This window comes from Erinaceus europaeus, chromosome 2, assembly GCF_950295315.1.
Source record: "Erinaceus europaeus chromosome 2, mEriEur2.1, whole genome shotgun sequence".
Lineage (NCBI taxonomy): Eukaryota > Metazoa > Chordata > Mammalia > Eulipotyphla > Erinaceidae > Erinaceus > Erinaceus europaeus.
In genome coordinates, this window is record NC_080163.1 from 198,301,211 (window position 1) to 198,323,028 (window position 21,818).

Consider the following 21,818-nt stretch of genomic DNA (forward strand, 5'->3'; position numbering starts at 1 on the left):
GACAGACACCTGCAGACCTGCTTCACCGCCTGTGAAGCGACTCCCCTGCAGGTGGGGAGCCAGGGGCTCGAACCGGGATCCTTAGCCGGTCCTTGTGCTTTGCGCCACCTGTGCTTAGCCCGCTGCACTACAGCCCGACTCCCTCATTTTCTTTTTAATTTTTTAAAAATTTCTTCTTCTTTTTTTTTTTTTTTTTTGCCTTCAGGGTTATTGCTGAGCCTCAGTGCCTGCACTACAAATCCACTGCTCTTGGAGTCTTATTTTTTCCCTTTTGTTGTTTATCATTGTTATTGTTGTTGTTGTTGCTGTCATTGTTGTTGGATAGAACAGAGAGAAATCGAGAGTGGAAGGGAAGACAGAGAGGGGTGAAAGAAAGGTAGACACCTGCAGACCTGCTTTACCACCTGTGAAGCCACCACCCCACCCCGCAGGTGGGAAGCCGGGGGCTCAAACCGGGATCCTTGTTCATATCCTTGCAGTTGGCACTATATGCATTTAACTTGCTGTGCCACTGCCCGGCCCCCTTAAATTTTTTTTTTTTTTTAAATGTTTTATTTATTTTTGAGAGAGATGGAGAGAGAGAGAGAGGAAGAGAGAGGGAGAGAGAGAGAAACACCAGAGCACTGCTCAGCTCTGGCTTATGGTGGTGTGTGGGAGATTGAACCTGGGACTTTGCAGCCTCGGACATGATAGTCTCTTTCCATAATCATTATGCTATCTACCCCTGCCCCTTAAATTTATTTTTAATGAAAGACAGATACAGAGAGGGAAAGACCAGAACCCTGCTCACCTCACAGCCTCAGACATGAAAGTCTTTTGCCAGAACCACAGTGCTCTCTTCCCAGCCCTCTAGTTTCCAATTTGAAAATAATTTTCAAGAATTCCAGAAATCAAAAGCAAAGATGTATCTCTTTTCTTCAACATACAAAGAGGAAATAATTTTCTCAGAAATAAAACTATTTCTGCCGAGTTGTTATAATGATTTGAATTATTCCATTTCAGGAGGTAAATGGCTCGGAGCTCTGCTTCCCAAGTGGGCAAAAAATAAACTCCGCTTACCTTCCCCAAAGGCAGATACACATACCAGCTGTTTTTCAATCTCCTGCACATTATAAGCAGGTTTTTACATCTTGTCTCATAGGTATGACTGTTACTTTGTCATTTGGGGATTGATTGTTGCTAATTCTCAGTAGTTTTGTGAATTTTCATATTAGATCTCTACTGGATTTTTGTTCTTTTTCCACATGTCTACTTCATGGTTTTTAAAGATGTATTTATTTACTACTACTGGGGGTGTGGGAGGGATAAGGACGGGGCCAGAACAGAACAGTGCTCAGCTCTGGCAGAGGTTGGTGCCTGAAACTGAATGTGGGGTCTCTATGGCCTCAGAGGATACGAATTGGTGCTCTGACAGGCTGAGCTTCTTGGCCCTACTCCAGTTTGTATGTTTGATAGCTATAAACTAGACCAGCAGTTCCTCATGGAAATAACGGGAATCGCTGAGAAACTCGCAGAAGCTGCCACGTAGGAGAGCGAATCTTGTCAGAGCTAAGCAGAAAGAACCAACTGACTGAGTAGAGCTTTTGGACAAGGTGGTTCTGCAAAGGCCAAGACAGTTTTAACAAAGATGAAATACTTCTCAATGGAGAAGGGAAGATTGAGTTAAAGAAGATTCCCCTTTAATTGTAGCTGACTTTAATCACATATGGGCAGGACCTTGCATGTATGTGATTTCACTGTTCCTGCCTGCTTTTTCATCCCAATAGAGAGAGAACTAGTGAGGGGCCTGGCGGTAGCACAGCCGGTTAAGCGCACATTGCGTGAGGCGCAAGGACCAGTGTGAGGATCCTGGTTAGACCCCCCCAGTTTCCCACCTGCAAGAGGGTTGCTTCACAAGCAGTAAAGCAGGTCTGCATTGTTTATCTTTCTCTCCCCTTTCTGTCTTCCCCTCCTCTCTCTATTTCTCGGTTCTACCCAGCAACGACAGCGATAACAACAATAATAATGACAACAACAAGGGCAACAAAAGGGAAAAAATGGCCTCCAGAAGCAGTGGATTCATAATGCAGGCACCGAGCCCCAGCAATAGCCCTAGAGGCAAAATAAAAAATAAAAAAAGTGAGAGAGAACTAGTGAGAGCTTTCTCTGGTGCTTTAAACATCCTCCCTGTAGTGTTGAGATCTAAGCCTGGGCTGTGCACATGTGAGTTTTCTCTAGCTCCCACTCCAGTTTTTGACAACTGTTTTTTGGTTTTTTTTAAGTTATATTTATTTACTAATGAGGAGAGAGCCAGCACATCACTCTGACATGTGTGGTGCTAGTGATGGATCGCAGAACTTCATGTTTGAGAGCCCATCACTTTATCCATTGCGCCACCTCCCAGACTAAAAGACATTATCTCCTGTCCTAATTTGAGATCAAAATTTGAGTTTTGAAAGTGGGAGATGGGGGGCTGAGCGGTGGTGCACCCAGTAAAGCATACACATCACAGTGTGCAAGGACCCAGTAAAGCCTCCTGTCCCACCTGTAGGGGGAAAGCTTCACAAGTGGGGAAGCTGGGCTGCAAGTATTTCTCTTCCTCTCTTTTGCTCTCTCTCTGCTTCCCCATTTACTTTCTTTCTGTCCTATCAAAGTAAATAAAATAAAAATTTAAATATGTAGTGGGCTGGGTGGTAGTGCAGCAGGTTAAGTGCACATGGCGTGAAGTGTGGGCTATTGTAAGGATCCCGGTTCAAGACCTCAGCTCCCAACCTGCAGGAGGGTCACTTCACAAGCGGTGAAGCAGGTCTGCAGGTGTCTAATCTTTCTCTCACCCTCTGTCTTCCTCTCTTCTCTCCATTTCTCTCTGCACTATCTAACAACAATGACATCAACAACAACAACAACAATAACAACAATGATAAACAACAAGGGCAACAAAAGGGGGTGGGGAGCCTGCAGGAGCATTGGATTCGTAGGGCAGGCACCGAGCCCCAGCAATAACCCTGGAGAAAAAAATTTTTTTTAATGTATCTTTGTTGTATAAAACAAATATAAAAGTGGGAGATGGCAGTACTGTTTTTTTTCTTAATTTTAAAATATTTATTTATTTTCCCTTTTATTGCTCTTGTTGTTACTGATGTCGTTGTTGGAGAGGACAGAGAGAAATGGAGAGAGATGGGGAAGACAGAGGGGGAGAGAAAAACACCTGCAGAACTGCTTCACTGCTTGTGAAGCGACTCCCCTGCAGGTGGGGAGCTGGGGGCCCAAACTGGGATCCTTCAGTGGGTCCTTGCGCTTTGCACCATGTGCACTCAACTCGCTGCGCTACTGCCCAACTCCCAGTACTGTCTTTTTCTTTTCTTTTTTTTTGTACTGTCTTTTTCAAGTTACGGTTTTTAAGATTTTTCTAAACTCAAAGAATTCAAATGGTTTTGCTACATAAGAAATTCTAAGTATGACACATTGATTGTCTTGTGAGTGTGTTTTGTTGTAAAAGGCAAAAACTTGAGTATTACCGTCTGTTCCAAAGATATTTTCCAGTCATCTCGTGAACAGCCCATCTGGGACAAACGTGAGCTTCCTCTGGACTTACTCTTGACTGGCGCCTTGTTTTCTGTTTGTTTGTTGGCAGAGCATCTAAACATACTGCTGTTTGGGCTGGCACAGAGGTTGCACAAAGCTCTTTCAAAAGTCGACTTGTCATTTTACACATCAGCGAAGGAGGAGACGCCAAGGCAGGGGGACGCCTTTGTGCCTTCCTGCCACCACCAGCAGCCGGCGAAGCTCGTAGCTGTCCGAAAGGAGGGACCAAATCAGGTGCTGTCCCCGTGCTCTGGCCCCGGCCCCAGCAGACATCTCTGTCATAAAGGCAGATGTGAGCTTTGATCAACGTGCAAGATCCTTAGGGCCTTATGGCAGTGGAGTGGACAGAGAGAGATACACAGTGGAAGGAGAATTTAGATACAGCTTCCCAGGATAAAACCCCACTGGGGACAGCTCAGAGCTCACCCGGAGGGCTTGTGGGTGACACCTGGTTGCTGTGTGAGCCCCACTGGGAGGGTGAGGCTAGAGGAGTCGAGATGCACTCTGAGCTGCTGACTGTGCATGTACCGACTGGGGTTTGGACTTCTTTCCAAGACTACTGTCACTCATGGTTTTAGTTTCACACCAATGTTGTGTGTACCCCATGCCAGCAGTAGATGAGTATGTACCTCTGGACTTAAAATCAGTTCATTTATTTGGATAGAGACAGAATTTGAGAGTAAAGGGGGAGATAGAGAAGGAAAGAGACAAGAGAGACACCTGCAGCCCTGCTTCACCACTCGTGAAGCTTTCCCCCCGCAGGTGAGGACCAGAGGTTTTGAACTCAGGGCCTTGTGCACTGTAATGTGTGGTGTTCAACTAGGAGTGCCACTGCCTGGCCCCTAAAGTTAGTTCTCAAAGGGAGAATTCATCTATAATATGACAGCCATAGAATAAAACCTTATAGAGCCATTTGAAGTCGTTGTTACATTATTACTATTACTATATTATTATTTTTATTATTACCATCTTGGAAGCTCACAAATACTTGCTTTCGCCACTCTGGTGGCTTTTTCACTCAGTTGGAGACAGATACCACCACACTAGAGCTTTCTCTAGTGCCAGAGCACCTCCCATGCTTTTTTTCCCCTTCATATAGCTGGGGTGGGGGTGGAGGGAGGTGACCACAGCATTAGAGCTTCCTCTAGTGCTGTGGCACTCCTGTGTTGAAGCTGGAACTTCAACCTGGGCCATCCACACAGCAAGGCACATGCCCTGCCCACTGAGCTTTCTCTCTAGTCCCAACTCCTGTTTCTTCTTAAGATGATTGTTGACAGGGTTGTCATATTTGTAGTATCCCTGGGTTGGGGTGGGGAATAACAGTCCAGCTGCAGACCAGAAAAATGCCTCACTCTCTGAATTTATTTATTTTATTTTATTATTATATATATTTACAAGATTTTATTTATTTATTCATGAGAAAGATAGGAGGAGAGAGAAAGAACCAGACATCACTCTTGTACATTTGCTGCCTGGGATTGAACTTGGGACCTCACACTTGAAAGTTCAATGTTTTATCCATTGAGCCACCTCCTGGACCACACTCTCTGAATTTCTATTAAAAATAATAGAAACACATGGGTGTTCACACATTGATGTGAGTGAAAGAAAAGACTGTAATGAGATGTTTTCTGTGGGTACTTACAGGTGGGGATAGAGTAGACTACATACAAAAAAATCAATCAGTTTTACTTTCTAGATGTTCTTATGTTTTCAGGAAAATGTAAGTTTTGACAAAAAATAAAGGTGATTTTAAATTTTGATTTATTGTTTAATAGTAAACTGCAGAGTAATGAATATATAGTGATTGCTCTTTTGTGAATAGCAGTACCAAGCAATCCTTATCAAATTCAAGTTAAAATAATTAAAAAAAAAAAAAAAGAATCTCCTTTTCTCCTTCAGGGTCGTCTCTTTTATACCTGTGACGGACCCAAAGCTGACCGGTGTAAATTTTTCAAGTGGCTTGAAGAAGTGACTCCAGGACCTTCACTGCAGGGACAGGGTCCGCCAAGCAGGGTGTTCAGTGACATAAAGAATATCGGCTTGTACCTAAGAAGTCAGAAGATCCCCTTGTATGAGGAGTGCCAGCTTTCAGTGAGGCATGCTCTAGGGTGCTTGCACATGCGCAGATTGGGAGTTTGTGCATGCGTGGTCCACTTCTCCCGCTGACTGTTCCAGATAGAGAAACAGAGACAGGGAGAGACACCACCCACCAGAATGTTTCCTGGGACTGCGGTGTACTCGAGTGATGCTGTTACTCAAACCTGAGTCACGTGCCTGACAAAGCAGGGAGCCTACTGGGGAGCTAGCTTTGTGGCCCCGAATGGCTGCCTTTAATTTCCTGAGGAAATAGTTCCTGATAGAATGGATTTGAAGAGAGATGGCAGAAGTCTCTGAAGGATAGGAGTGCCTTCCTGTCTGTCATTATAAAGTAGAACTAGGTCTCAAAGACTGTTTTTAGTCCCTTCTAAACATCAAGCAGCATCCCCAATATCAGGGTAACTGGCAAGAATGCAGTTTTTCTTTTCTTCTTTTTCTTAAATATTTATTTATTCCCTTTTGTTACCCTTGTTGTTTTATCTTTGTAGTTATTATTGTTATTGATGTCATCCTTGTTGAATAGGACAGAGAGAAATGGGGAGAGGGGGGGAAGACAGAGGGGGGAGAAAAAGACACTTGCAGACCTGCTTCACCGCTTGTGAAGGGACTCCCCTGCAGGTGGGGAGCCCGGGGCTCGAACCAGGATCCTTAGCGCTGGTCCTCATGTTTTGCGCCACCTGCTCTTAACCCGGTGCGCTACCACCTGACTCCTAGTTTTTCTTTTTTAAATGTACTTATTTATCTATTCTTAGGAACAAGCGAGAGAGAAACCAGAGCACTGCACAGCTCTGGCATGTGACAGTGCTGACGACAAAGCCTGGGGACTCGTGTGTGCAAGTCCCTCACTCTCCCACTCACAGCAGTATTTCTTTTTTTTTCTCTTCTTTTTCTGTCTCCAGGGTTATTGCTGGGACTCGGTGCCCATCACTACAAATCCATGGCTCCTCAAGGCTTTTATTTTATTTTATTGTTATTTTATTATTATTATTGGATAAGACAGAGAAATTGAGAGAGGAGGGGGAAGACAGAGAGGGAAACAGAAAGATAAGCAAACACCTGCAGAGACCTGCTTCACTGCTTATGCGACACCCACCCCCATAGGTGGGGATCCCTGAGCTGGAACCAGGATTCTTCTTGAGTTTCATACTGTGTGTATTTATAACCTGGTGTGCTACTGCCTGGACCTATTTCTAACCATTTTAATAATGCATAGCAATGCTGGGGCGGCAAAATAGCTCACATAGGTAGTGCGCTGCATTGCCATGTGCATGTTCCATGTTTAAGTCCACTTCCACTGTCTTGGAGGAAGCTTTAGGTGCTGTGCTCTCACCCTCTGCCTGTTTATCTCTCTCTCTCTTTCTTTCTTTCTCTGTCTCTTTTAGAAAAAAATTTATTTTATTCCATTTTATTTATTACCTGAGCTCTGCTCAGCTCTGGCGTATGGTGGGGCAAAGGACTGAACCTGGGACCTCAGTGGCTCAAGCATATCAGTCTTTTTCACAACCTTTATGCTGTTTCCTGAACCCTCTGTATCTCTCTGAGAAAGTGATTCTAGAATGGGAAAGCCTCAGTGATGACCGCCCACCACCACCCCCGTTAAAAAAGGGGGGAAATATCATCATATGATACAACAATGACATCTCAAGTTGGAAAGCATGCACCTTATGCTTCCATTCACTTGTGATTTCTGTTCCTTTTGCAGAAAAGGCTTTGACTTCCAAAGAAAGCAGTATGGCAAACTGAAGAAGTTTGCCACTGTAAATCCTGACTTCTACAGTGAACCTAAAAGCAGGCTTTATCTGAAGCTGAGTCGGAAGGAAAGCTCTTCAGCTTACAGCAAAAGTAAGTTGTTGTAATCACACCTGTGACTGCACCACCTCCAGGACGATGATAACGCAGCCTTTTAGAGAGCACTTGCTTGCACGCCTGGAGCCTCAGATGTCCCAAGTTCAATCCCTGGCACCATCACATGCCACAGCTGAGCAGTGCTCTGGTTCTCTGTGTATCCACTCTCTCTAAATAAATGAGTAAATATCTTTTAAAAAATTCATATAAATATAGGGTCCAGGTGGTGGCTCACCTGGTAGAGTACACACACACTTCACGGTGCATGAGGACTGAGTTCAAGGCCCCTGTCCCCACCTGCAGGGGGAAGCATCACAAAGAGTGGAACAGTGCTGCAGGTGTCTCTCCTGTCTCTCTCCTTCTCTAACATTCTGTGCCTCTTACCTTCCTTCAAATAGGGAAGAAGAAAAAAAGGCCACCAAGAATGGTGGCGTTATATAGACCCTAAACCCTGGCGAAAACCCCAGTAGTGATTAGTACAATTTTTTTTTTTAGATTAGATTTTAAAAAAATATTTGCTTATTTATTTTCCCTTTTGTTGCCCTTGTTTTTTATTGTTGTAGTTATTGATGTTGTCGTTACTAGATAGGACAGAGAGAAATGGAGAGAGGAGGGGAAGACAGAGACGGGGAGAGAAAGATAGACACCTGTAGAGCTGCCTCACCGCCTGTGAAGAGACTCCTCTGCAGGTGGGGAGCCAGGGGCTCGAACCGGGATCCTTATGCTGGTCTTTGTGCCAGTCCTTGCGCTTCGCACCACGTGTGCTTAACCTGTTGCATTTATGCCCGACTCCCTAATATAATTTTTTTTTAACTGAAGTCTACCAAAAACTGTTTAGTGTGTTTCATTCACACTAAGTTCTGGGCAACTTATACAAATAAAATATATTGATTCAACACTCCTGCCCCACTAGTGAAGCTTGCTCTCTGCAGATGGGGGCCAGGAGCTGAGACCCAAGTCTTGGAACATGGTAATAATGTGTGTGCTCTACTAAGTATGTCTACTAGGCTTGTGAATTTTCTTGATCAAGTCTAAATTCTTCACTTAATTTTTAAAATTATTATTGTTTTTTAATATTTATTTATTTATTCCATTTTATTGCCCTTGTTGTATTATTGTTGTTATTGATGTCGTCATTATTGGATAGGACAGAGGGGGGAGAGAAAGATAGACACCTACAGACCTGCTTCACTACCTGTGAAGTGACTCCCCTGCAGGTAGGGAGCCAGGGGCTCGAACCTGGATCTTTCTACCCGTCCTTGCGCTTAACCCAGCGCTACCATCCAATTTCCCACTTTATTATTTTTTTAAAACACATTTTTCTTTATTCTAATAGTGGATCAAAAAAAACCACACTTTTACTTTGTTTTTTAGAAATAACTTAGAGTTAAATAGCTAAGAAGTTCAAAGTTGTTTGGATTGAGCATAGTTTGCATCCTTTAAAAAAATATTATGCCCTTTCAGATGACCTTTGGGTGGTTTCAAAAACCCTCGACTTTGAGTTGGATACTTTCATTGCATGCAGTGCTTTTTTTGGACCATCCTCTGCCAACGAGGTGGAGATCCTGCCTTTGAGAGGGTACTACCCTTCCAACTGGCCCCCGAATAGTAAGTACTAACTACCACACCTGTCTTGATTTATAAGTTCTGAGGTCACAGGCTCAATCCCCAGCACCATCATAAGCCAGAGCTGAATTCCAAACACTACTTTGATGCCATCCTGACCTCCCCAGGCAGATGACCTCAGCAATGTGTCTTGGAACTCCATCTCTACAGAGCCCTGCCCCACTAGAGAAAGATAGAAACTGGCTGGGGGTATGGATTGACCTGTCAACCCCTATGTCCAGTGGAGAAGCAAATTACAGAAGCCAGACCTTTCACCACCCGTACCCCAAAAATAATTTTAGTCCATACTCCCAGAGGGATAAAGAATAGAGTAGCTTCCAATTGAGGGGATGGGATATGGAGCTTTGGTGGTGGGAACTGTGGAATTGTACCCCTGTTGTCTTACATTCTTGTTAATCACTACTAGATCACTAATAAAAATTTTAAAATAAAAGTTTGAAAAATTGCTGGATGAGATGCACTGTAAACAAAAATGCTAGCTTTGCTTGAAGTTATCAAAAAGCATCCACCTCTACATTTGGGGAGGGGGCATGATTTTACCACTCCTAAGCCAACTTTTTCCTTTTTTAAATTTTATTGCCATCAGGATTATCACTGGAGCTCAGTGCTTGCACAACAAACCCATTTCCCCCTTGTAGCCCCTTTTTCTTTCCGAATAGAAACAGAGTGAGATGGAAAGGGAGAGGGGGAGAGAGAAAGAGAGATTCTTGCAGCCCTGCTTCATCATTTGGGAAGCTCCTCCCTGCAGTTGGGGAGCTGGGGTTTGAACCTTGTCCTTGTGCATGGTGTTAAGTGCGCTCCTACTGGGTGTCTGCATGCTGACTCCCTGTGGTCTTTCTTCCCCTTTGTTTGTTTATTTATTTCTGATAGAGATACAGTTGAAATAGAGAAGGAAAGAGAATGAGAGAGAGGCCTACAGCACCGTTCCACCAGTAATAAAGCTTCCCTATTGCAGATGGGGAGCTGGGAGCTTGAACCCAAGGCCTGTGCTTGGCAACATCATGGCTTGCCCACGTGGGGAGTGGGAGTGGCAAAGTGTCTTTGTTCAGTGAATGCAAGGACCTCTCCTCACAGTTGAAGCTTACTTTATGTCACCGGATTAACTCAGATCTGGACTTGGAGACATGTGGACGTGGGATATGGTTTGTCTGTGTCTGTGCATTTCCACGGAATGCCCACTTCCTCTCTCCTTGCAGGTGTGGTCCATGCATTGTTGGTCTGCAATGCTAGCACAGAGCTCACCACTTTGAAAAACATCCAGGACCACTTTAATCCTGCGACTCTACCAATAATACAGCACCTCTTAACCATGTAAGTTCTGGGAGTCAGGCGGTAGCGCAGCAGGGGAAGCACAGGTGGTGCAAAGCGCAAGGACCGGTGTAAGGATCCCGGTTCGAGCCCCCAGCTCCCCACCTGCAGGGGAGTCGCTTCACAGGCGGTGAAGCAGGTCTGCAGGTGTCTGTCTTTTCCCCTCTCTGTTATTCCCTCCTCTCTCCATTTCTCTCTGTTCTAATCAATGATGACACCAATAACAACAACAATAAAACAAGGGCAACAAAAGGGAATAAATAAGTAAATATTTTTTTAAAAAGAAAGAAAGAAAACAACTAGAAGGTGATCCAGGAGGTGGTGCAGTGGCAAAAGCATTGAATTCTCAAGCATGAGGTCCCAAGTTCAATCCCAGGCAGCACATCTACCAAAGTGATGCCTGGCTCTTTCTCTCTTTCCTCCTGTCTTTCTCATTAATAAATAAAATCTTTCTTTAAAAAAAAATCTTTCCCTCATAGGCAGTGAAGCAGGTCTGCAGGTGTCTGTCTTTCTCTCCCCTCTCTGTCTTCCCCTCCTCTCTCCATTTCTCTCTGTCCTATCCAGCAACGATGACATCAGTAACAACAACAACAATAACTACAACAATAATAAGAAAAACAAACGCAACAAAAAAGAAAATAAATAATTTTTTTAAAAAAACTGACAAAAAAAATCTTTCCCTTCTTTCAAGGAGTAATTTACTTTTCCCAGAGCACTGCTTAGCTATGGTTTATGGTTGTGCTGTGGATTGAATATGGGGCTTCAGAGCCTCAGGCATTAAAGTGTGTCATTATTGTCTACCTCCCAAGTTTAATTCTAAATCACCATAAGCACCGTGTGCACTGGGAATGATGGAGTCACACAGGCCTGAAGCCCTAGTGAAGCTCTGGTGGCAAGAACCCAAGGCCCTCGGTTTTTGCTGATTTTATTTGCTGTTTATTTACTAGGACTTCAACGTCTGTAGTCAGCACCCAGAGAGCGAATAAGAGAAGATTCATCCCACCAGCAGCCTCAAAAATCAACACGAGATGTGAACTGCTGGGTCTTGGGCCAACACTGCAGTTAGCCAGAGAGTTCATCCAGCGCTACAAGTTGAACGAGGATCAGGCCACAGCCCTGGTGCAGATGGCACACATGATGGCATCACACACGTCTACAGCCGGAGCACAGGAAGAGCCAGCCCCTCCCCTGCCCGTCACCATCATTCACGGTGAGAAGCCTAAAAAAAAGCACCCAGGAAATACAGACCTAGAGAGGCTTTTCTTTTTTTTTTTTTTTTTTAAGTTTATTTATTTATTTATTTTTGATATTTATTTATTTCCTTTTGTTGCCCTTGTTGATTTTGCTGTTGTAGTTATTTTTATTGTTGTTAATGTCGTTGTTGGATAGGACAGAGAGAAATGGAGAGAAGGGAAGACAGAGAGAAGGAGAGAAAGATAGACACCTGCAGACCTGCTTTACTGCCTGTGAAGTGACTCCATTGCAAGTGGAGAGTTGGGGGCTCGAATCGGCATCCTTATGCCAGTCCTTGCACCTTGTGCCATGTGCGCTTAAGCCGCTGCGCTACCACCCAACTCCCAAGAGAGGCCTTTCTAACAGTCTGCTCATTGATAGTCCCGTCCCTTCAAAGAACATTCCAGAACAGTTTTCAGTACACTCTTAAAGATCCCTGTCCACCTTTGTAAACTATTTGATCAGAACACAGCAGAACACAGCAGGCCGGGCTGGGGAGACAGCATAATGGTTATGTAAAAGCCTTCCAAGCCTGAGGCTCTGAGATCCCAGGTTCAATCCCCAGCCCTACCATAAGCCAGAACTGAGCAGTGTTATGGTGTCTCTCTCTCTGTATCTTTCCCTCTGTATCTACTCTTTCTCATTACAATAAACAAAATAAAATATTAAAAAAAAAAAAAGAAGAACACAGCAGGCCGGCAGCGGCTCTCATCAACCACGCACATTTTCTGCCTCACCACCCAGCTCCCCTTTACTCGAGATATAGACGTTTGTGTCCTGCTCAGAGTGGACTTTCAGCCTGGAGCAGCAAATCCTTTCCTGCCTCCTACTCTTCACAGCAGCTGTTCCAAACTGCTATTCTTCTCCTATCTCCTTCTTTGCCCCAAACCTACTCTGTACTCAGGACGTCCAGTCCCCCCATTGCTGGACCTCAGCTCGCCTTTCACCGCTGCCCCAGTGGAGACGCTGTGCTTGCTCCTGTTGACAGGGAAGACTCCTGTCCTGTCCCGTCCCTGCTCCAGCTTATTTCCTCTCACTGGCCTCTTGGAAGCCAATCCTACTTTTCATGCTGTGTGGAGGATGTGTATGTATCCACATCAATCGCATGTGGACCAAGATAGACGCCAGGAAGTTCTCTCAGATTAGTATTATTATGGGCTGGGGAGATAGCATGGTTCTGCAAACAGACTTTCATACCTGAGACTACAAGGTCCCAGGTTCAGCCCCCAGTACCACCATAAGCCAGAACTGAGCAGTGCCCTTGTGAACAAAAAAAAAAAAAGTGCTGGTCTAGCTTCATGGGTGGGAGAGAGATGACCAGGGACTCATGGCTGAGTGGGCCACAGTTCAGTCTTTATTGATGAGTGCAAGCTATCTATCTAATCTAATCTCTCTTCATTAGAAAGCCCTGTCCTTTATATCTCCTGAGGAGGCAGAAGTGTCAGGTCAGAAGAGGATGTATGTAGGATAGGGAATGGGGAGAAGGAAAAAGCGTGCGAACCAGTGGGGATTAAAATGTGGAAAACAGGCTGTGACTAGGAGAGGGGGCGGAGTGGCAAAAGAGCGCGAACCACTGGGGATTAAACCAGTGTGAACAAAACAATGATGATGTAAATAGACCACAGCGTCAAGCAGTGCAACAGAAGGGGCTTTAGAAGCAGACCAACAAAAAAGAGAGAAGAAAAGAAGAGAAAAGGAGAAAAAAAAAAAAGAAATGATTGTCATTATGACTGTCCTCTTCCTCCTTCTTTGCACTCTGGTACATGCAGTGCTGGGGTCGAACTCAGCACTTTGGGTTTGCAAGTCCTAGGCTCTTCCTCTGTGCCCGCTCCTGGGCTGCTTGTCCTCTTTTGTATCAGATCTCTTCTGTCTGGTTCACCTGCACTTCACTCCCAGCCTTTATCTGCTCTCTCTGTGTCCTGTGGGTGAGAGTTTGGGCTCGGAAGCCACAATCAGGGATGGCTTCTTGGCTCTAGCACTTATGATCTTGAGGCGATTACTTATCTCTTAGCTTTAATCTCTCATTCTGCAAACTGGAGCAGCTAACAGCATCTGTCTCAAGGACTAGAGGATTGAATGGGCAGTTTGAATTGATAAAGAGTGTGGGATGGCTCCTGGCACACAGTTAGCTTATACTGTATTATTATCAGGATCTCACACAGCTTCCAAATACACCTGCCTCTACTTCTTCTGTCTCTCCACCTCAAGCCCTGCTCAGCTCTGGCTTATGGTGGTGCGGGAGATTGAACGCAGGAACTCAGAACCTCAGGCAGAGAAAATCTTCTGCATCACTGTTATGCTGTCTCCCTAGCTGTAAAACACGTTTTGACAAAGTCAACTCTGTTGTCTGAGATTCTTTTTAAAAAATGTTTCCTGGGTGCCGGGCGGTAGCACAGCAGGTTAAGTGCAGATGGCACAAAGCACAAAGACCGGCGTAAGGATCCTGGTTTGAGCCCCTGGGTCCCCACCTGCAGGGGCGTCACTTCACAAGTGGGTGAAGCAGGTCTGCAGGTGTCTGTCTTTCTCTCTTTCTCTCTCTGTCTTCCCCTCCTCTCTCGATTTCTCTCTGTTCTGTCCAACAATAGCAATGACAACAATAATAATGATAACAACAAGGATAAGCCATACCTCCCACCTTCTGCACCCCCCAAAAATGTTTTCTTTATTTATGTTTTGGATAGAGAGAAAGAAATTGAGAGGAGAGAGAGAGAGAGACCTACAGCACCGATTCACTGCTCTTGGAGCTTTGCCCCTGCAAGATGAGTACTGGGGCCTTGAGCTCAGGTACTTACACAGTGTGGCCCCTATCTAAAAATTTTTGGTGACTTCCCCTGATCTTGAAGATCAAAAGATACAATTCAGAACTTCTGGCTTTAGCAGGCAGGGCACTTGACTTTTTATTCTCTTGCCTGGCTTGGCAGCCTGGCCTCTGAAACTACAGAAAACCGCACAGCTCACTGCCCCAGTTAGTGGGACTCTGTTCCAGCTCAAAGACTTAATTCTTCTGCTACTCCTTACTTTTAGGGAGCAGTCTGGTCTCCACCAAGGCAATTAAAATATATATATATATATATATATATTTCCTTCTCTAGCGTATTGCACCAAAGTAAAAGACTCTGGGGTGGGTTGGGGGGGGAGAATACAGGTCCTTCAGAGGACCTAGTAGAGGTTGTATTGTTATATAGAAAACTGAGAAATGTAATGCATGTGAAAACTATTGTATTTACTATCAAATGTAAAACATTCATTCCCCAATAAATAAATAAATAAATAAATAAATAAATCAACTTAAAATTAAAAAAAAAAAGTATTTCCTTCTCTCTCTGATCCCATAACACACTTCCCGTATCATTTTGTCATCGTACCGTGGCTACCAGACTGTGGTCTCACTTGGTGTGTGGCCTTTTTGATATTTCTGTCTTTATTCCTGTGCTAAGCACCAAGTGGTTTTGTTTCTTTGTTACTTAAACACAGGGGGCTAGGGAGACAGATAAAGTATATCTTCATCTTTCAAAATTCATTTATAATATTCCCTCCCCTCAACCCCTGCCCCTTTTCCTCCAACATAACTCAGGTGTCTTTGGAGCAGGGAAGAGTTACCTGCTGGCAGTGGTGATTTTGTTCTTTGTGCAGCTTTTTGAAAAGAGTGAAACTCCCACTGCCGGGGATGCAAGGCCTTGGAAACTTCTGATTTCTTCTTCCACGAATGTAGCTGTGGACAGAGTACTCCTGGGGTAGGTATAACGTGTGTGTGTGTGTGTGTGTGTGTGTGTGTGCGTGTGTGTGTGTGCATGTATGTGTGTGTGTGTGCCTCTGTGTGTGCCTCTGTGTATGTGTGTGTGTGCCTCTGTGTGTGCCTGTGTGTGTGTGTGTGTGTCTCTGTGTGTGCCTCTGTGTGTGTGTGTGTGCCTGTGTGTATGTGTGTGCCTCTGTGTGTGCGTGTGTGTGTGTGTGTGTGTGTGTGTGTGTGTGTGTGTGTGCCTCTGTGTGTGTACTTGGGCCTCTGGGGCCCTGGAGCTCCCTGCTCACCTGTCTGACAGGACCTATAATGGTGAAACCGCTGAACAGCTTTAATGAGTCACATTTTGCCCAAAGAAGGCAGCAGGTTTTTGATTTTTTTGGTTTTGTTTTGCTTTTCCCATACAGAGAGGCAGTAGAGTATGTTTGTGTGTGTGTTTTTGGGGGGACGGGGGTGGTGGTGGCAAATATTAATTAATTTAGAAGTTTAATAATCTATACACATTTTTTCCCTACTTATTTTTCCAATGGTCCTGACTTCACTTCCTCTCTAAGTCACCCCTATCTTATTATTACTTCCGACTGTCTTTCCTTTTTGTCTCTTCTCTCTTAGATAAGAGAAACAGTACCTGGCTTCCTCTGGTGTTTTTCAGACTTGATTCCCTTTTAGTGATGGTATAAAAACAAGATACCTGGTGACAGATGCTCTGGCTGATGGTGGTGCCAGGGTTTGAACCTGGGACCTCAGAGCCTCAGGCATGAGAGTCTTTGCAAAACCATTATGTTGTCTCCTCAGCCCATACCCTTTTTTTTTTTTTTTTTTTGCCTCCAGGATTATTGCTGGGGCTCAGTGCCTGCACCATGAATCCACTGCTCCTGGAGGCCATTTTTTCCCCCTTTTTTGCCCTTGTTGTAGCCTTGTTATGGTTATTATTGTTATTGTTGATGTCATTCGTTGTTGGATAGGACAGAGAGAAATGGAGAGAGGGGGAGAGAAAGACAGACACCTGTAGACCTGCTTTACTGCTTGTGAAGCGACGCCCCTGCAGGTGGGGAGCCGGGGGGCTCGAACCAGGATCCTTACGCCAGTCCTTGTGCTTTACGCCACGTGCGCTTAACCTGCTGCTCCACCTCCCGACCCCCCCCCCTTTTTTTTTTTTTAAGTAATCGACTTGACCTTTGTTTCTGTGAAGGCTCCTCAGTCTTGGGTTTGAAAAGTTCGTCAGAGTCGGGAGCATCAGGAAGATTGCCAGGCCGGTTCTGCCTTACAGGTGAGCTCAGCACTCCATCCAGCCTCAGGACACACCCATGGGGATATCCCGTGCACACTTTACCAAACTTTGACCTTAAGTCAGTTTATTGAAGAAGAGGGTGAGAAGCCTTTTTTTACCCCCATAATTTTTATTAATGATTTAATCTATAAAATGATAAGATAACAGAGGTATAATCCCACATCATGCCCACCACCAGAGTTCTGTGTCCCCATTCCCTCCATTGGAAACTGCAGTGGTTCTCCCAAGGTCACAGATACGGGCTGACTTTATATCTATAACCATCTATTATTATCCATCTCTCTCTCTATTTTTTTCCAATTCTTTTCCTATGGTCCTGCCTTTTCTTCCTTTCTAAGCCACACCTACACCTATTATTACTTCCCACTATCCTTCCATCTTCCTCTTCTCTCTTATTTAGCTAAGAAAAACTGTGCCTGGCTTCCTCTGGTGTTTCCCAGATTTGCTTCCCATTCAGTGATGGTATAAATACAGGAGTTCTGGTGGCAGGAACTTTGGGTCCTCATGGAATTGGGTTTCAGGTCCCTCTGGTCATCTTTATGGTCATTTACCCCTCTGGGAGTATGGACCAAAATTATTTTTGGGGTGCAGAAGGTGAGAGGTCTGGCTTCTGTCATTGCTTCTCCACTGGACATGGGCTTTGGCAGGTGGATCCATACCCACAGCCTATTTCTATCTTTCCCTAGTGGGTCAGGGCTCTGGGGAGGTGGGGTTCTGGGACACATTAGTGAGGTCGTCTGCCCAGAAAAGTCTGGATGGAATCATGGTATACCTGTCTCTGACTTTTATCATGATGTTATAAAAGAAAGTGGTGGGGGGAAGCAGAAAGGAGTCTTTGGACAGTGTGTGTGTGTGTGTGTGTGTGTGTGTGTGTGTTTGTATAACCCAAGCCTCAAGCAAGAGATGATTTCACTGCTCTGAGTAGTTTTGTCATTCAGGAAAGAGAAACAGAACCAAAGAGAGGGAGAGATAGCAAAGCATATTTCATGTGGTATGTAGACTCAAGCCAGGCACTTATCTGGTGAGTTATCTCTTTGGCCATACAGGGAGTATTCTTTTATGCAATGCCCTTTTCCTTCTCAGCTTGCATGCAGGTTCTGAAAATGAAAACGAGCAACTGAAAGAACTCAATGCACTGATGAAAGAGGACCTGACTCCGATGGAGAGAGTGTATGTGAGGAAGAGCATCGAGCAGCATAAGCTGGGGACCAACAGGAAGCTGCTGAAGCAGGTGAAGGATGGAGCCACGACTTGTGGCTTTGTCTTCTTTCTAGCAGGGCTATCACTAGATTTTTGTGTCTGCATGATTCCACTTCTTCCAGTGGACCTGCATGCATGGCCTCCAGGGGCTCAGACCTCATACACAATAAAGTGTGTGCTACTCGGTGAGCTATCTCCCGGACTCTACGTATTTCTCAATTGATAGGGAGTGTTCATCTTCCTTGTGCCATGGCTGGTGGAGAATACCGACTTGAAAACAAACATACATACACAAATAACTGTGATGGCTTTGTTTCAACTAAGATCCATGCATGTCTATTCATAACTCCTCTCATTTTGCATGGTGGAGGGCTGGACACATCAGCTGAGCACACACATCACCAGGTACAAAGACCTGAGTTCGAGCTCCTGCTCCCCATCTGCAGGAGGGATTTTCATGAGCCGTGAAGCAGGTCTGCAGGTCTCTCTCTCTTCTCTTCTTCTTCCCTTGCCCTTTCTGTCTGTCCTATCAAAGTAGGAAAAAAAAAAAAAGGCTGCCAGGAGTGGTGGATCTGTCGTGCAGGCACTGAGCCCCAGCGCTAACTCCTGTGCTGGTAAGTCTGAAAGAAAATGCTCTCACGAGCTGCTGTCTGTGGAGAGGTTTGGCCTGTGTTGTTGTATCGCGTGTTGTGTTCATTCAGCCTCTCCCAAGAAAGACACAACATCTACACCAGCTTGGATATTAGAAAAGAGTCTTTGCTACTGTGATAATTTCCTTCCTGATATCAACAGGTGTCTTTTGTTTGCATTCACGGGCTCTGGCCTGAGGCCTGCCTTCTGTGATTGCCTTTTTATATGCAGGGGGAATGAAAATGTGAACATAAAGTGACCTGGGACTTCTGATTGCCCGTTACTGAAGTTACTGATTCATTGTGGTGCTAGTCTATAAATTGTTATTGTTTGTTTAGTTGGTTTTTGTTTTTCGCTTTGATGGTTATCGCTGGGGCTCGGTGCCTGTATAATGAATCTTCCGGTCCTAATAGCCATCTCCCCCCACCCCTTCCTTTTGATTGAAAATGAGAGACAGGAGTGAGGGGAGAAAGAGGAAGACACCTGCAGCACTGATCCACTGCTTGTGAAGCTTCCCCACTACAGGTGGGGACCGGGGACTCAAACCCAGGTCCTCAATGTATGTCTTCTACTGAGTGCACCCCACCAGGGCCCCTAGCCTACATATTCATTTGGAGTGATTTTTTTTTTCTTTTCTTTTACATTTTATTTACTTAATCTTAATGAAAGAGAGAGGCCAGAGCCCTGCTCAGCTGTGGCTTATGGTGATGCTGGAGATTGACCTGGGACCTCAGAGTCTCAGGCATGAGAGTCTTTTTGCAGAACCCTTATGCTATCTCCCAGCATTTGGAGTGATTTTTCTCATCCCTCAATGTTGGTGCCTGAAGCATATTTAATATACCTCTCCCCAAGCTGACTTATTCATGCTTTTTTCTTTCATAGAGGGAAGGAGGGAGGGAGGGACACCACTGCACAACTTCAGCTTTCCTCCCTCCCCCATTGTTTTGGTACCTCATGGTGGGCCAAAACTGTGGGTCATCTGGCTTTTTTTGGGGGGAGGGGGTGGCACTAATGGTCAATACCTTTTTTGTGCTCAAGGTCCGAGTGGTGGGCGTGACTTGTGCGGCCTGCCCATTCCCCTGCCTGAACGAGCTGAAGTTCCCAGTGGTCCTGCTGGATGAGTGTAGCCAGATCACCGAGCCTGCTGCCCTGCTCCCCATCGCGAGGTGATCTGAACTCCCTCCTTCCCACCCCCACCTCCACCCCCAGGAGCATTCAACTCTCACAGTGCTGCTTCAAGCCTTTGCCTGCCTTTGAACTTTCACCGGGCTCATGTGAAAATCTCTATTGAGGCCATGAGGTGGCACACCTGGTAGATCACACATGTGACACTGCACAAGGATCCAGGTTCAAGACCCCAGTCCCCACATGCAGGGGGAAGCTTTTTAAAGAAATAGTTACAAGAAAATCTTTGTTAAGCCAAGTACTACACCTTTTTTTTTTTTTAAAGAGAACATTTTATTGTTTGCCCTTTTTTTATTATTGTTATAGTTATTGTTGTTGTTATTCATGTTGTCGTTGAATAGGACCAAGAGAAATGGAGAGAGGAGGGGGAGACAGAGAGGGGGGAGAGAAAGACAGACACCTGCAGACCTGCTTCACCGCCTGTGAAGCGACTCCCCTGCAGGTGGGGAGCCTGGGGCTCGAACCAAAATCCTTATGGTGATCCCTGCGCACCACATGCGCTTAACCCACTGCGCTACCGCCCAACTCCCCTCCTTTTTTTTTTTTTTTAAGGATGGGGGGGAGGAGTGCAACCCAATAGCTCGTGGGGATAGTGAGCTCTTTGCCATGCATGCCACCCGAGCCCAAGCCTGGACCCCACTGGAGGAAGTTTTGGTGTTCTTCCTTTCACTTTCTTCTTCTTTGTCTGTTTCTCTCTTAAAAAAAAAAAAAAAAAATCACCCCAGAGCAGTGAAATCCCAATGATGACCAAAAAGAAAAAGAAAAAAAAAAAAAAAGGAAGAGAACGTGGTGGGTAGGGGTAGATAGCATAATGATTATGCAAAGAGATTCTCGTGTCTGAAACTTTGAGATCCCAGTTTCAATCCCCCACACCATAAGCCAGAGCTGAGTAGTGCTCTGGTGTTGAAAAAAAACAGGGAAGTTTTGGAAGCTCGTTTTTCCAAAAATTTCTGTTAGAGCTACATAAGCCTTAAAATCTATGCTAACTCTGGTGCCAGGACTCCTGTAGGTTTCTCAAGAAGATAAAGAGTCCTCATTCATCAGCACCTAACTCTGCCATTAACCTAACTCTACCTAACTCTAGGCGCTTAACCATTAAGCTCCTAACTCTACCATAGGCTGTCATTCAGTTTCTTTACCTCGATAGAATTCCAGGGAAAATCATTTTTGCCATTAGAAAAGAATACAAACCAGCTAGAGACAAATTTTTTTTTTAATATTTTAAGTTTTTAAAAAATATTTATTTATTTATTTTATATATTTATATTTTTAATTTAAAATTTTAAAAATTTAAAAAATATTGATGTATTTTTTTCCCTTTTGTTGCCCTTGTTGTTTTATTGTTGTCGTCGTCATCATTGTTAGATAGGACAGAGAGAAATGGAGAGAGGAGGGGAAGACAGAGAGGGGGAGAGAAAGGCAGACACCTGCAGACCTGCTTCACCGCCTGTGAAGTGACTCCCCTGCAGGTGGGGAGCCGGGGGATCAAACTGGGGGATCCTTACGCCGGTCCTTGTGCTTTGCGCCACGTGTGCTTAACCTGCTGCACTACCACGCAATGCTCCTCGCCCCCTTTTTTCTTCTCCCTCCAGAGTTATCACTGGGACTTGGTGCTGGCACTACAAATCCACTGCTCCTGGCAGCTACTTTTTCCATTTTATTGGATAGGACAGAGAGAAATTGAGGGTGGAGGAGGAGATTTGGGGGGGGGGAGACAGAAAGACACCTGCAGACCTGCTTCACCATTTGTGCAGTGATCCCCCCAGGCAGGTGGGGAGCCAGGTCCTCAAACCAGGGTCCTTGTGCTTCATACTATGTGTGCTTAACCCAGTGTGCCACCTCCCAGCCTCCATTTGTTTTGGTTCTCAGTGTGTCCTCTACAGTGCTGAATTCATGCAGGTCAGAAGGCAGCTAAAGTGTTTTATATGCGAAAAATTTAAGCCATTTGGTTGTCAGAAAGGTTATGACTCATATTTGCATAGGAAAACATAGAGAAAAGTACGTCCTGATTTTTCCCGACAACCCACTATGCAAAGAATTTGTTGCTGCATGGCTTTTGGAAGCCTTTTCTTGTTTTCATGAGCACCGTGAAACCTT

General features: G+C 44.9%; 1 protein-coding gene across 1 annotated transcript in view; it reads left to right on the top strand.

Moving 5' to 3' along the window:
- ZGRF1 (zinc finger GRF-type containing 1) overlaps nucleotides 1-21,818 on the top strand; it is a 56,588-nt gene that overhangs the window by 28,234 nt on the left and 6,536 nt on the right. The window contains exons 10-20 of the mRNA XM_060186242.1: nucleotides 1,003-1,141; nucleotides 3,614-3,798; nucleotides 5,467-5,663; nucleotides 7,367-7,506; nucleotides 8,974-9,117; nucleotides 10,332-10,446; nucleotides 11,391-11,653; nucleotides 15,251-15,410; nucleotides 16,608-16,685; nucleotides 17,790-17,937; nucleotides 19,575-19,702. Coding sequence (XP_060042225.1) covers nucleotides 1,003-1,141; nucleotides 3,614-3,798; nucleotides 5,467-5,663; nucleotides 7,367-7,506; nucleotides 8,974-9,117; nucleotides 10,332-10,446; nucleotides 11,391-11,653; nucleotides 15,251-15,410; nucleotides 16,608-16,685; nucleotides 17,790-17,937; nucleotides 19,575-19,702 — 1,697 coding nt within the window. The remainder of the gene's footprint in view (nucleotides 1-1,002; nucleotides 1,142-3,613; nucleotides 3,799-5,466; nucleotides 5,664-7,366; nucleotides 7,507-8,973; nucleotides 9,118-10,331; nucleotides 10,447-11,390; nucleotides 11,654-15,250; nucleotides 15,411-16,607; nucleotides 16,686-17,789; nucleotides 17,938-19,574; nucleotides 19,703-21,818) is intronic.